Consider the following 15,121-nt stretch of genomic DNA (forward strand, 5'->3'; position numbering starts at 1 on the left):
GCTTTTGTTATACCTTCCCCAAAGGGATACTGCAGTTGTTACTTACCTGTAGGCACCACAATAAGATCTGAGACACCGAATTAAGGTTTTATACACACCAGTTCCCCAGTAAATGAAAAAAATTAAAAAAAAAATAGATGTCATATGTTAAATTGCTCATTGCAAACAATCATTTTGCATTCCTGCAAATAAAATTGTTTTATACTGTAAGCTGGAGGCAAGTGTAACTTATTTTTGTAATAAAGTTTTTATTTTTTTTATGTGTCATTAATATAAATGTGTGTTAGTGCAGAAATCTTCTGGTTTAAAAACTCGTGCGCACACATTTCAGTATGTTTACTTGTATTTACATTTTTTAGAATAGTCATTTCCAGTAGTCTGTCTCTCACATTAATTGAATTTTTGTTATATTAATAAACCATTTTAGTATATTGTATGTCAATTACTGGGATAGCTGGGACATAAAGTGTAATTTAAAATTTGTCAAGTATTCATGGGAATATGTAAATGTGCCTTGCTAGTTAAGAGAAAAGCTAAGTGGCTGATGGTAAAAAGTCATTGCTTAATGAAACACCTATTGCCACAGTTTCATATGCTGCCCATGGTAAAGTTCTACTTTCCATATTTGAATAAGAAATATGAGTGTTGCATCAGCTTCTAAAATCTTAAACTTGATAGGATGAGGTTTATGGAATTTAGGTTTGCTAAATGTAGCCTTAAATTTTGATTTCATTGTAATCCTTGGTATTGGCAATCCCAGTGCCAAGGAAGTTGAAATGCTCCCTTCAATGAGGTTGTAGTGCCAACTGGCATCTTTACTGTCATGGTTTAATGAAGAGCACTGTCAAGGTGTTCATGCCAAATCTGACCTGATTCTTTATAGGAATTTTAGAAAGAGGGAAAACCATCTTACTTTGGATCTTCCAAATCCCTTGCATTGCTGAAAAACAAACTTCTTAAAAGTTTTCAAGCATGACTGATTTTGATGGGGGGAAGTAAATGATTATTTATTCAGAACAAATATTGATGCAGATGAAAAATGAAATTTTACAATAACATGGAAGCTGAAATTGTAATCACGCATCCACAAGATAAGGTGGGCTATAGGATACATGTCAAAATGGACTGGAATTGACTTACCTGTAGAGTTTGTAAGAAATGGTGAGTAATAAGTAACAGAATCTTGACAGTGTTCTCGAATAATTATGAATTCAAGCCATTCTGACTTTTACAATTAAACATTATTTGCACTGTTCTGACATTGGTGCAGTTTTTTTAACAGTATAATGATAAAAGCTACAGTAAAATGCATGTGGAAACTTGTATTGTGGAAAAAATGATCTTTTAAGAGAAAATGTTAATTTTGAAAGTTTTAAAATTGAATATGTAAAGGAAATGATACTTCACTAATGGATATATAGATATATGGTTTTAGATAACACTTAATTGATCGTGATGGATGTCATTGTTGTAGATCACATCAACATTAATTGAAGTTATCAGCATATGATGCTTACGAAATATCACACATCCTGTTATATTAAGACAGAAGTTTACTATTGTATTACAGCAGAAATGTTGGAGGTATATAATTCTGTGTTAGCTTATATATTAATGAAGGTATTTGTGTTCCAGAATTGAGTAGCTTATGCAAGTTACTGTTGAAGCTTATAGAAGAGCTTACAGAAAACTAAGGATTGGAACTAGTCTATTTTAATGAAAAATAGTATTTCTTGGAACTCATGTTTAAAGCAATTATTCTAGACTTTACAGTCTACATTACATAGCATATAGCTGAACTAAAGTGAACTTGATAAGCAACAATATTTGCAAACAGTGAATATAAGAAGTGATGAGTAAACTAAATTTGATTGTTAATACCGGGGGTGTCAAACTGCCAGCCCGTGGGCCGGACATGTCATCAGGAAGCCGTGCCCACCTCATTGCTGGCAATGGCAAAACCGTCCCAATACGTTGCGTGATGTTATATGACGTCGTGAGTTTGACATGTCTGGTTTATACTCTAATAAGTACTTTTAATCACAGGTAGTATATAACTAAGTTTGGCTGAAGTGGAAAAAAATCTGGAAATCCCAGGGCTTATATATTAGACAGGGGCAATTGCCACTATTTGAATAGTTTGTCATGTATTGACATGATCATCAAAAATTAAGCACAATTTAAGACAGTCGTTAAAGAATATTCTGACAAGAAATCATTAACTGAGAATTGTCAACTACATAAAGGTATCCTGAAATTCTGTTTGCCCTTCAAAGATGGCTTTTAAAGAAAACTGTAAAAAAGTATGCATATACTTTTGATAGTCCTTGGTAAAAAGTTATGTTCTATGAAGTAAATAGGGGTGATGTTAAGCATACTTTATTACAGTAAAAGATGGGAAAAAATCACACATTGGAAATGAAACTCAAATTATTAAAAAAAAGATATTCGTTAAAAATGAAATAGTTGTAAATTGATTTAAGATCGTACAACTTACTCTTGAGATTAGAATCAGTATTTACTTATAAGTTAAATATGAATGACTAACTGGATACTATATTTAATCAAGCAATGAGTTTTGTTGGATTTAATTGCTACAAAAAAACCTGTGATATTGTATTTACTATAGTTGTGTTATGCCATAGTATTCCAGTGAAAGTATTACACTTGTTAATACTTTTTAGAACAAAACTTCAAGATGTTATATGAAGTGTATACTGCTCCCTCCCCCCCCCAAAAAAAGACTTGGAATTCTAGGAATAGTACATGTGTTGAACACTCAGAAACATAAAGTTAATATTAAATGATTAATGTCATACATATTTAATCCTAATATTCACATACCGTTCTAGAATAGGGATATGTTAGTATGATTGTCTGGTATTCTGAAGAGGTTGTGCACAGACAACGGAGGTAAGTAGGTAATAAGATTTCGGTATGATTGAGTTAAAACAGGTGATATAAAATTCTAAAAAGGAATTCCTCCATTTTAACCCATCTGCAGACAAAAGATGGGAAAAATGAAAATTTGCCAGTATTATTCTGCCAAGCACACTAACTCACATTCAATTTGAAAATGTCCATGAATTCACAGATACAGAGATTGGGGGCAAAATGATGCAAATTGCCCTTTGAAATGTTGTCCCAGAAGCAAGGTGAGCTTCCATTCATGGCCTTTTGGAAAGATCTGTAGACCTGGCTGTGCTTCCCCACATAGCTGTAGAGAGAGCTAACTTGCTGAAGCACTTACCCTGCTTGTGAGATATATAGCTTTTGTAAGATACCTCTGTGAGATATATAGCTTTTGTGTTTTTATGCCTATGTATACACCACCCAGAAGTGTTCTGTGAGGGAGATCAATGGTTTCTAAATGTGATCTATATAGATTAACCTAGGAATAGAAAAGCATTCATAGAATATTAATATACGAGGACTCTTTCTTGAATGCAGAACATAACTGTTTTAATAATGTACTATATTCCAAACGGAATCATCAATTCCATGCCAGTACCAAAGCCCTTATTTGTAGTGGGATTACAAGGCTGGGACATCGTACATGAGAAAATTTACATGCACAGACATTTGGATGGTTGTGCCAAGAATAACCATACTTGGATTACTTTTTCTAAGACTATTTAGATGAAACTCATTTGCTCTGTGGGGGTGGTCATTTTGTATAGTTTGCATTTATACTTAGTAGTTTAATTCTGAAACTACATTTAATTTTTGTTGGATATTGACTATTTCATTGCAAGCTAAAGTACAAAATGTGTATACTTTGTTAAAATAACCTATTGACTTAATATCTAAAGGAATGGGTTAGAGTAGGGGTGTCAAACTGCCTGCCCACGGGCCGGATGCATCATGGCGAAACAGCGCCCACCCCATTGCTGGCAATGGGAAAAAAATTCACGACACATCGACACGTCACGTGACATTGTGAGTTTGACACCCCTGGGTTAGACGATTGTGGGAATATCACATGATAATGAGTTCTATGCTTTTTGTTCATGCCACAAAACTGAAGCTTAAAAAGATTTTTTTTTTTTACTTATAATGATCCAGGTCACACTGCATAGCAAGCCAAATTAGGTTTATCAAAATGTTAAGAAGCTATTTTTCCTGCAATTTAATTTCATATTAGTTTTGATTTGCACAATAATAGTAGTTAGCCTTATAGATGACATTATTAAAGGAATACATCCTAGCACAAACACATGACATAAAAACCATCTTTCTATATAATGCAGTTACTTAAGCTTTAAAACACAAAACTCAAAAAAGTTTCAAATACATTTTAATACCTTAGAGAAGGAGGGTTATACTTTCAGCATTAATAACTCAAGACTTTCCATAAATGGAGTTGCCCATAGAGAAGGCTGTTCCCGTGCATATAATTTCATTGGATAAGGGGCATGTCAGAAACGTCCAGAAATCTCCATTTGGGTCAGGAAAATATTTTAAAAATATATTCCTTTAAATATTTACAACCCAAATTGTTCATGGTTTTAAAGATATAGAAATGGACTTGGAAATTTTTGGGAGATCCATTATGTAGTCCGATTATATTCATTTCTATTTAGCTCAGCTGAGAGGTTTCTAGGGTATAATATACAGTATATCATTGGGGGAAAGAGTCCTGGGATGTGCGTGATAAAACTGCCTTAAAACACAGCAGCTGTCTCCCATTATAGCCAGGAAAGAATAAGGGGCTTGCAAATTGTAACCGACTTTGTTTTAGCAGAGTTCATCCAGTAAACAGGCTTGTAGCTTGTAGCCAGCTTTAAATTAATCTAGAACAGCGACTTAGCAGTAAAATCAAACAAATGTCAATTGGTCAGCAAACTCACATAAGCACTTTATCAAGAAAGACGTTAATAACCAGTCTCTTGGAAGCCTGCTCCGTGTCCTCGATAACCAGCTAATTATGTAGCCGCACGCATTAGCGGAGCAGGTGAATGCAATTTATCGCTGGTGACGTCCAACTGGTTTGCATCGGAAGTGATGAACGGGAACGGTATACTCCAGGGATTGCTTAAGTATAACTGTCAGCTTCCCTCAATATTTGCCATATCGGCTGCAAACGAACGAAAATTGGAATTGATATTCAGCAACATCTGGTCCCCAAGTTTCCTATCCCTGCTGAAAAACCATCTTTCTGCAATGGATTTGCGGGCAGGATACACTGCAATCAAGCCCAGGCATATCTTGAGGGAAGAAGCCTTCGGTTCGGGAGGGAGCCGCCGCGTTTTTAAGAGTTTCAAGGCTTCCATCCAACAGAAAGCGGGAGGTTCGGCGTTCCGGGCATCTGGGGAACGATTGACGCCGCCATTTTAATCGGCTTTATTTCCTCCAGGCTAAAGGGCAATCTAAGAGTCACGGTAAGGGCGGAAGTGCCTCCTTATATTCCGTTCTGCCCCTTCTTGTTTGGTCGATAGCTTTTGCAACTTGAGAGATCGCGAGAAGAATCAAAGAAACGACCGAACTCCGCTTCTTTCAAGCAGCGGTTTATGGGCGATAACTAAGGGAACGGGAGAGGAAAGTAAGCCAAGAACGGCTTCGGGGCCGGCGAGGATTATCTTCCGCCCAGGAGAAGCGACGCTATTGGTCTAGCCCTCCGCCACGTGATGCAAAAGGCTCGAGTGGTGGAAACCGGAAGGCAGGGGCTTTCGGTCCCTTCAAGTGTGCTACGGAGCGCCTGGGGATCCTTGGGTCAAGCTGAAGCTGGGGGCGCGGTCCCCCCCCATCCTCCAGGATGAGGTGGGCACGCGCGGCCGTGGAGAGGCTGTGCCAGCGCGCGCGCCGGGTGGACTTTCTGCGCGAGACCTGCCGGCAATACCCTTTGTTTTGCTGTATCTTTTTGGGGTTCAGTGTGGCAACGCTCCTGCTCAGCCGGTAAGGAGAGAAGCCCGCCTGGGGTCCGGGTCCCCCCGTTGCGGCGGTGATGCTGGCCGATATGAGCGAGGTGGCTTGGACTTGGTTACATGTGTTGCTGGCGCAGCTTCTCCCTACGGGGCGATGGAGGAGGATATAACTCGAGAAGGAAAACGATACTTTTTGATAGGATGAAGAAGGGGAAGATGTGATGGCTTTCTAAAACAAGAGGCAAAAGAGGGCTTGCCTTTTGATATGACTGGGATGCCACGGGAACCATATAAGTTACCCAGTGGTTCTCAAAGTATGTAGCGCTGCGATCCCCTAAAAGTCAGTGGATCTGTGCCACAGCCCCCGCCCCCCACAAAGGAAATAATTCTATTGAGGTTGGGAAAGAAAGATATGTTACTTTTATAAGTTTTATTCCCACCACCATCATAATATATACCACAGAGTTATTGAATGTTGTGGAACTGTAGTTGTAGGACTTGCTCTGGAAAATGAGGAGTAAAGCTCAGAACCAGTTTTGGTAATGCCCTACTTTACTGTTGCAAGTGTGATTGGGTTATTTTTTGTTCTTTTTAAATGTGATTTCCAGGGGGCTCTGGCTCACTCATCAAGAACCCCTGGCCAAGTAAGAATTGGAGGCCAATAAGATTAGATACACTGACATGGAAGTGGCTGGATTGTTTTCCCTTCTCCCAGCCCTTCAGTTTACCGTACTGTACATGTAACTCGAGCATAGCACACATTGTTTTCACCAACCCCAGTCAATTATCCAAGTTACTAATTTCTTACCATATGTTTATGCTCTTCCTTTTAGCATGATTCAGGCAGGTAGAAGGCATAAACATAAACATGTATGATTGTTTTTCTTCTTACCAACTTTCTAAAGGAGTCCAGTTAATTTCACTTTTTGTCTCAGTGTACATAATCCACTTATAAACATTTTGATGTGAAGGAGGGATTTATAATTTACCAGTGAAACAGCTTGCCTTCAGACATTGTAGATGCTTCATCACTGGAGGTGTTTAAGAAGAGACTGGACAGCCACCTGTCTGTGATGGTATAGGGTCTGCTGCTTGAGCAGGGGGTTGGACTAGAAGACCTCCAAGGTCTCTTCCAGCTCTATTCTGATTGATTGATTGATTGAATTGTTCCAATATAAACAAGGCTGGTTTTCTTTTCAGTTACACTTCAAAAGTTCCTTTTAGAAAAAAAGGACAGTATGAATTGTTCTTACTGAGAGATATGAAGAAGTTGGTTAAAACAATGGATGTCAACACTAGGGAATTTTAATATTTATTTACAGTATAGCTGTTTTAGAAGACTAATAAGAGTTATAGTTTATACATCTGTTAATGCCAGGTAGAGGAAATCTTATTTATAAGCTGTGGTCATACTGTATGCAAAACAAAATAAAATTCAGATAACAAGTACATTGTCAGAATCTGGAGAGGACCAGTTAAGGAATAACAGACTTGTGAGTCTTGAAAGCATAGCTAAAAATTTTTTTTAAAGTAAACTGCTATTCTGATTTTAATTGTCAAGACATAATAGCCTCCAAGGCAAGGTGAAACAGTGCAGATGTGTTTACACTATTAGCAAAAAAAGGTCTGGTTAACAATTGAGTGCTTCCTGCCATTTCCCCCTGCTTGTCTTAAATTGCTTTTTATCCGAACCTAGAGCAACAACCTCTTTGGAATGATAGAAATAGGGATGTGTAACCAGGGTTTATTGTGGGTTTGTATATGTGGAATTTTTTCCTTCCTGAAATAGTAGAGGAAAGGATCAAGAGTAAGGGCCAGGTGTAAAGGACTTAACCGATTCCATCTGCAGCATGATCCCAGTAGTTGCTTTTTGGTTATTGTAAAGAGATTTCCCCTTAGATTGCTGAAATGAAACTAAAGCATCAAATCCTTCTTTTTCCCTAACCCATAAAATTGCCAGCTTTTTTTGAACTCAAGACAAATTCATATTTAATACAGTATTTATATCCATTTTGGAAATCTTACACTGAGGAGATAGATTTTTAAAAAAAACTAAAGTTGGGTTTTGGTTGCCATTTTCCTTCCTTCCTTGATGTATGATGTTTGCATGTTCCTAACTACAATACTTTTATTTATTTATTTATCAAATTTATATGCCACCCATCTCTCTATCCAGAACGACTCTGGACAGCAAAGTAACATTTTCTCTTTAAAAATATTAATAAATAAAGCATTCTGTAAATTGGCCTATTGGGCCTGAGTGTGCTCTTTCTAAAGTAAGTACCATGCAGGATGACTGTTTTGATAGGTATGTTATTATACTTTGGGCATGTAGGCATTGAATATTCCAGATTTGGAGGCAGAGCTGTGTTATTTTGCACTATCTGTTGGATTGTAATTTTTCCCTTTACTTTTGAGGTATCGTCACATCTTAATGATCTTCTGGTCTTTTGTGGCGGGATTTGTAACATTCTATTGTTACTTAGGACCAGATACCCTCTTACCAAATATTCTGTTTACAATAAAACAAAAATCCAAGGTAACGTATAATTTTAACAATGTACTTTTGGTACCTCATGATGGACATTAGTGAAATATTGCTTGTGTTCCCTGCAGGCTTCAGCATGTTTAAATGTTAAATGGGAAGCTGACATTTTAGATCGATTCATTAGTAATTACTTTTAGTTGCTAGTGATGCAAATTAAGTATATCCTTGATCTAAAAGGAAGAATAAAGTTGGAGAAATAACTTGTTATTGTGTTAAAGTTGTTTTAAATAAACATTTTCTTTTACTTTTGCACCCTTGTATGTTTTGAAACATTTGAACATAGTTGTTCGGCAAATTTTGATACTATATGTAAAGATTTCTAGTGGGAACAGGAAGTCCATTTTGCCATTGTGATTTAATAAAGTTAGTTTAATTTCACTCATAGATTTAATGGCATTTTTTTAAAAAATCATTCTTTTACCATTTTCAAAAAATTGATTGTAAGACTATCCTTTAATCAATTAAATTAAATTAAAATTATTTGATAGATTTTCATTGATTAACTGGGTAGGATATATTCATAACATATAAAGAATTATTTTGTTGAGTTCACTGTATAACTACTGAATATATTACCTAGTAGTGAACTAATATTTAGAAATCTTGGCTAGGAAGAAATTGTTCATCCTTATTTTGCTTTCTGTATTTTTAGATCATACAAAAAGGCTATGAAACGTGCATATTAAAAAAAGCACACAAGAGTCTTCAGATGTAGGTGTTAAGAGAGTAGTGCTGGCAAGCTTATGAGACTGGAGAAGTGACTTGAAGTTGTAATGAAAGAGGGAGATTCTAAGGCAATTTGTATTTTTCTGCTTACAGGTATCCTCGACTTATGACTGCAAGTGACCCCCCAAATTTATGTTGCTAGGTGACCTAAGTGGATCTTTTCCCATTTCAAACCCTTTCTTGCCACAATTGTTAAGTGAATCACTGCAGTAAAGTTAAAACGGTTGTTAAGTGAATCTGGCTTCCCCATTGACTTTGCTTGTCAGAAGTCGCAAGAGGTGATCCTATGATCACCTGGGACGCAGCAACCGTCATAAATACACATGACCATGGGGATGCTACAACAGTGTGAAAAATAACCATGTCACTTTTTTCAGGCCCATTGTAACTTCAAACTGTCACTAAACTGATAGTTGTAAGTTGAGGACTAACTGTATTTTCAGCTAAGGTTTGATATTACTGCTGCTTTAAACAAATACACCCAGAACTAACTGTAGTGTTAAAAAGGGGGGGAACTTGCAAAGTTTTCACTTGCAGCATTATCCAAAGTAATTCCTATTTCCCTGATTTGGTTGGCTTGATAGGAAAGTTAGTCTTTCAGTAGTAGCTAATAAGGACTAATGGGGAGAAAGGGAAGGCAGAAGAGAAGGAGAAATGACATTTTGAAGTGGGAGCCAAACTCTATACCAGTGATGGCGAACCTTTTAGAGTGCTCAAAAACCGCCTCGCCCCTGCCTCGCCCTGCCTCTCCTGCCCACAGGGCCACCCACCACCTCCATGGCCCACACAGCAGATCTCCCAGGCGGCCCAGCAGTGTCATGGCGGCCACGCTCTCTGTCTGCACCGCGCAGCATCATCTGCACCCAATGGGGTGCGAGGGCGATGTCTTGTCCCCGCTGCCTGGCTGCCATGTCCTTGGCTGAGCTGCTCCGCACAGGCTATGACCGGAGCAACTTTCTGGGGGGGGGCTGCTGGTGACTGGGGGGTGGTGGGGCTGAGGCGACGGCGTGCGTGCCCACAGAGACAGCTCTGAGTGCCGCCTCTGGCAGCGTGCCATAGGTTCGCCACCACTGCTCTATACATTTGAGAATTGCTTCAGTGTAAATTAACTGAACTTTCTAGCTAATGTCTTTCAAAATATATTTATGCTAGGGGAATATTTTCTGTTTTTTTCCATACTGTACAGATAGTCTTCAACTTACAACCATAACTGAGCCCAACATTTATGTTGTTAAGTGAGACACTTATCAAGTGAGTTTTGCCCCATTTTATGACTTTTCTCACCACATTTCTTAAGTGAATCACTGGAGTTCTTAAATTAGAAACAAGGTTGTTAAGTGAATCTGGTTTCCCCATTGACTTTGCTTCTCAGAAGGTCACAAAAGAGGTCATCACATGAGTCCGGGACACTGCAACCATCATAAATGTGAGTCAGTTGTCAAGCATCCGAATGTAAATCACGTCACCGTGGGGACGTTGGGTCATAAGTGTGAAAAATGGTCATAAGTCACTTTTTTCAGTGGCTTTGTAACTTTGAATGGTCACTAAATGAACTGTTGTAAGTCGAGGACTACCTATAATTGCATTTCCTCACTTCCACAACTGATAAAGTTTGATCAGTTTTGTTACCAAAAAAAACCCCCTTGAAATGGATAGCTATTTTCCTAGTATACTGAAGAATGAATTTCTTTCTGTGTTTTGCTTTTAGCAATTAAAATTGCAAGAACAATCTTCCCAGAATGGCAGTTGTGCTATATGTGGAGATATCAAATGTAGTAGACATGGGTGAGTTAAAATATTTTGGGAGGTAATTATATTTTCATAACTTAATAAAGATGAATGGAATATTTTTGTTGTTGTTTCTATAGACATGCATCGCTACTAGAAGATTATCAGCCTTGGTTGGGCCTGAAAGTTCCTTCTAAAGTTGATACTTCCTTATCAGAGGTAATTGTTTAGCATCACCAGTTTTAGATAACTCATGTTACTCATTTTTTTAAATCAGAGGTTTTTTATTGCAGCAGTATCAATTGCTGTTCTTCTAAAAATGCTTAAATACAAATATTTCTGTCTTATTTTCTAAGTCCCAAGATGAACAACAGTTTTCATTATTTTTACAGTTGTTACCTGGTAGATAGTTAATTCTTTCTGGCTGCTGATAATGTAACAGCATTAGAAAATCTACGTGCTATTATTCAAGTGTCTCATAAACAATACTTGCGAGAATTTACCTAGCTGTACTCTTGAACCTATAACTATGAAAATAGATGCAGGGTAGCCATTGTTGTTATGTATGTTATGGAATATATCCTTCAGTTGCATACCATGTCCATGGTTATCTCATGAACAAGCAACTTGAACTACCAAGTATGGAGTGAAAAATATTCTCTGTTTAGTTCTCTTGCATATTTATATGCACTAAGTATTATTGTTGGCTATTTTGTGGCATACATGTCTTAATTATTTTACTTGTTTGCAGATGTTTGAGCTAGTACTAGAAAACTTTATTTATCCTTGGTACAGGTAAGATTCTTATGTAATTTGCCTTTGAAATTCCATCTGACCTTCCTAAAACAGTATTTTGTTGTCTTACTTTTAGGTTTAATTGAGTTACACATTCCTCCCTCCTCCCCCCCCCTCCCAGGTCAATTTGTACCTTAAGTCAAATTATATTGTAAGGTCTTGCTTGTGTGGTGATATTTGACTCTTTAAATTCTGACTTCAGTTTTATTTTCACGTGACTATTTTTGTATTTCTGCCTCCATCTTTATTTGTTTACATAAAGCATTTACATGTCTGCCCATCTTAAATAAATTCTAAGCAGCTCACAACCCAAGAATAAAAACAACAAAATAATAGCAGTAAAACTAATCACTCGCAAGTGTTACCAGCTCTTGTCCAGTATGTATACTTCTCTGGGGATAAAATCCATGACATCCAGTAGGACTTACTACAGAATTAAGAACACTTAACTTTACGGATACTAAATGCAAGCTTTTTTCCCTTTTCCTGTCTATATATTGGTATTTTGAGTGTGAGCCAGAAACTTGTGTGTGTAGAATAGATAGAGTATATATGTATGTTGATAGGATAACTTTATAAGCAATTGATTTTTATTGTTAGTTTAATTAGTATTTAACTTTTTTGTCCTGATTTTGCCTGTTCTTGGAAGCATGGTCACGAATATCGTCCATGCATTACTGAGGCAAATACAAGTATGTCAAAATACTTATATGTTTGGGGCAGGGATTCTTCAGAATTGGTTTTGATGGGAGTTGGCAATTCTTAGTTACAAGACAGGATCCTGGGCGATGCAGAATTTTGTTTATTTATAGTTTTTTTCCTGTTTAAAGTTCCTTTTTTTTCATTTTGAGCTACATTAGATTTTCAGCTTTTTATTCCAACTCTCAGTGCCTTTGATCTATGTCTGATTTTTAAATACCTATAGATATTTTCTTCAATTTCTAAATAAAAGAAATTTTTGATTAAAGGGGAATAATCCCATTATCTGAGGTATAACTTAAATTCCAAAGCTCCCTAGTAAGGTTTGGTAAGTGTTCCAGTTTTCAAGTTTAAACTTTGCAAAAAAAATAAATAAAGTTAAATTAAAATTTAGTGTGAAAACTGCTAGAAGACCATTTCAAAGGCTTCCTCAGAATTCTTCCACTTAACGACAATATTAAAGTGCTGCTCTTGAGGAAGTTACTGCAGGAAAAGTGCTGGCTACTGTTCTGATCTCTAATTTGCCTCAGCAAAAGGCAAATAAGGATGTAGCTTGCATGAGAAATGCGGGAGGAGAGAGGCAGGGCGGGGAACTCTCCCTGTAGTTTCAATTACTCCTGCTAGTTCTTCAGTTCCATAGAATGATCGCTCTGGAATTGGAGATCTGACTGCAATGGGGTTCGTCTCCCTGCTTTGCTTGCTTCAAAGAGGAGAGGAGACCTCATTCCCACACACCCCTCCATTTCTCCTATGGCCAGAGAATGGAGGGAGAGAAGGGTTTTTTGCTGTCATTTTTTAAATTTTTACTTCCGTGGAGTGATTGTTCAAAGAAATCAGTACTGACAGTGGCAGACCTGCTCTTCCTTTATTTTTTTTCTGCATTCACATTCACAGACTAGATCAGTGGTGGCGAACCTATGGCACGCATGCCAGAGGTGGCACTCAGAGCCCTCTCTGTGGGCACGTGCATCGTCACCCCAGCCCCGCCTCCCCCCACGGCCCCCTCATCATCAGCAGCCCTCCGGAGACTTGCCCCCGAGCGCGGTGCGCGCAGAGCAGCACAGCCAAGGGCATGGCAGCCAGGCAGCGGGGACAAGACTCTGCCCTCACGCCCTGTCACACACAGATGATGCTGCAGGGCATGGGCGGACGGCATGGCCGCCATGGTGCTGCTGGGCTACCTGGGCAATCTGCTGCGGTGGGCTGTGGAGGTGGTGGGTGACCATGTGGGTGGGTGGGGCGCAGAGCGGGGGAGGCGGGGCGGTTTTTGGGCACTCGGTCTCTAAAAGGTTCGCCATCACTGGACTAGATACAGCAACAAGTAATCCACAGTTGGTGGTGCAATCTTGGCATGTATCTTATGGAATATTATGGGATGTGTGTTGAAAATTGCCATGGTTGGTAAGGTGCTGCCATGGCTTTCTCTGGAAGGAAGTGGTTAAAGAGCCATTTCCTGACCTCCCACATATATATCGGTCTCTGAGCCTTGGCAGCTCTGAGGATCTGCATGATGGGTAAGAAGAGAGCTATGACTGATCCTCAAACAAAAGTCGAAAGGACCCCAAAACTGTTAGCAAGAATTATGTTATTCTGAACGCACTTATGAATTTTTTCAAAATTTTGAATATTTGAGTAAAGTTCTCAAATTATTAGTATTAGTATTTATGTTTATAGACCTCAGAATATCATAGGCTTGTTGATTTATAGATAAGAGACACAGGAAATAATATAAAGATTAGAAAATGTATACGAAGAAAAAGTCCACAAACTAATGTAAACCTAAAATAAAACTACTATTATTGTTTAATAAAATTAAGCTAACCAAAGCGTAGCCAAACTAAGATGGAGCTACATTTTGTTTTGAAATTCTATAGAGAGATAACTGATGATGAATCATCCGTGGATGAACTAAGAGTAACATTACGATTTTTTGCATCTGTGTTACTTCGCAGAATTTACAAGGTGAGAAACACAATGATGGGATCGATATTGTATTTAATTAATGCTTTGAGGCATAGGCATACTAAAAAATATTTAAGAGATTATCTCATTGTAAACATAATTGTTTTATATTCATTTAATACTTGTGTAATTCTTTAAAAAAAACTTTGGAAAAAGTTAGTTTAGTAGAGAAGTGAAAAGTATTTAATGATAAGTTTTTATGAACTATAAAGAGATAGTTGTTCATCTCTTCTGAATGCTTTTATGAAGTTTGCAAAATAGCTCCAAAATAATTCTTAATAAATCCCTAATTTTCCAAGATCTTGACAAAGTGCTATAGGCCAGGGCTTTTCAACCTTTTCACCAATTGTACCACTTTTAGGATATGGCAACATCCGAGTACCACCAATCGCCTAGCAAGGTGTCAAAATCTTGATGACCAAAAAAAAAAAGGAAAAAAGTAATAAAGTACAGGTAGTCCTCGACTTACAACAGTTCGCTTAGTGACTGTTCAAAGTTACAATGGCATTGAAAAAAGTGCCCCCCAAGGCACAGCCGAGCAAGACACCTGCCTGCCCACCCGGCATTGTTGTGAGCATTTCTGTTGAGGATTGGCAGCGGGGGTGGGGTGGGGGGGTTTGGTTTTTATTTCCCCCGTCTGCTGGGTGGTTGCAGCAGGTTTTGGTCACTTCACATGACCCTGGGACACTGTGACGGTCATAAATATGAATCAGTTGCCAAGCATCTGAATGTAAATCACAAGACCCTGGAGATGCTGCAACCTTCCAGCTGATCGGAGCTTCTCCTGGGCTCAGCAGAA

At 38.1% G+C, this 15,121-nt stretch overlaps 2 protein-coding genes across 3 annotated transcripts in view; both read left to right on the forward strand.

Annotated features, from left to right (window-relative positions):
* The window catches only part of SYNCRIP (synaptotagmin binding cytoplasmic RNA interacting protein), a 22,077-nt gene extending 20,822 nt beyond the window's left edge, over positions 1-1,255 (forward strand). For both annotated transcript variants that reach the window (XM_015812860.1, XM_015812861.1), the window contains exon 12: positions 1-1,255. This exon is cut by the window's left edge. The gene's annotated coding sequence lies outside the window, so the exon portion shown is untranslated.
* Positions 1,256-5,755: 4,500 nt separating this feature from the next.
* SNX14 (sorting nexin 14) overlaps positions 5,756-15,121 on the forward strand; it is a 39,329-nt gene continuing 29,963 nt past the window's right edge. Inside the window, exons 1-6 of the mRNA XM_015812865.1 lie at positions 5,756-5,895; positions 8,283-8,403; positions 10,847-10,923; positions 11,007-11,085; positions 11,618-11,661; positions 14,235-14,322. Of these exons, the coding sequence (XP_015668351.1) occupies positions 5,756-5,895; positions 8,283-8,403; positions 10,847-10,923; positions 11,007-11,085; positions 11,618-11,661; positions 14,235-14,322 (549 nt within the window). The remainder of the gene's footprint in view (positions 5,896-8,282; positions 8,404-10,846; positions 10,924-11,006; positions 11,086-11,617; positions 11,662-14,234; positions 14,323-15,121) is intronic.

This window comes from Protobothrops mucrosquamatus, unplaced genomic scaffold (genome assembly GCF_001527695.2).
Source record: "Protobothrops mucrosquamatus isolate PMUCROS unplaced genomic scaffold, P.Mucros_1.0 scaffold114, whole genome shotgun sequence".
Lineage (NCBI taxonomy): Eukaryota > Metazoa > Chordata > Lepidosauria > Squamata > Viperidae > Protobothrops > Protobothrops mucrosquamatus.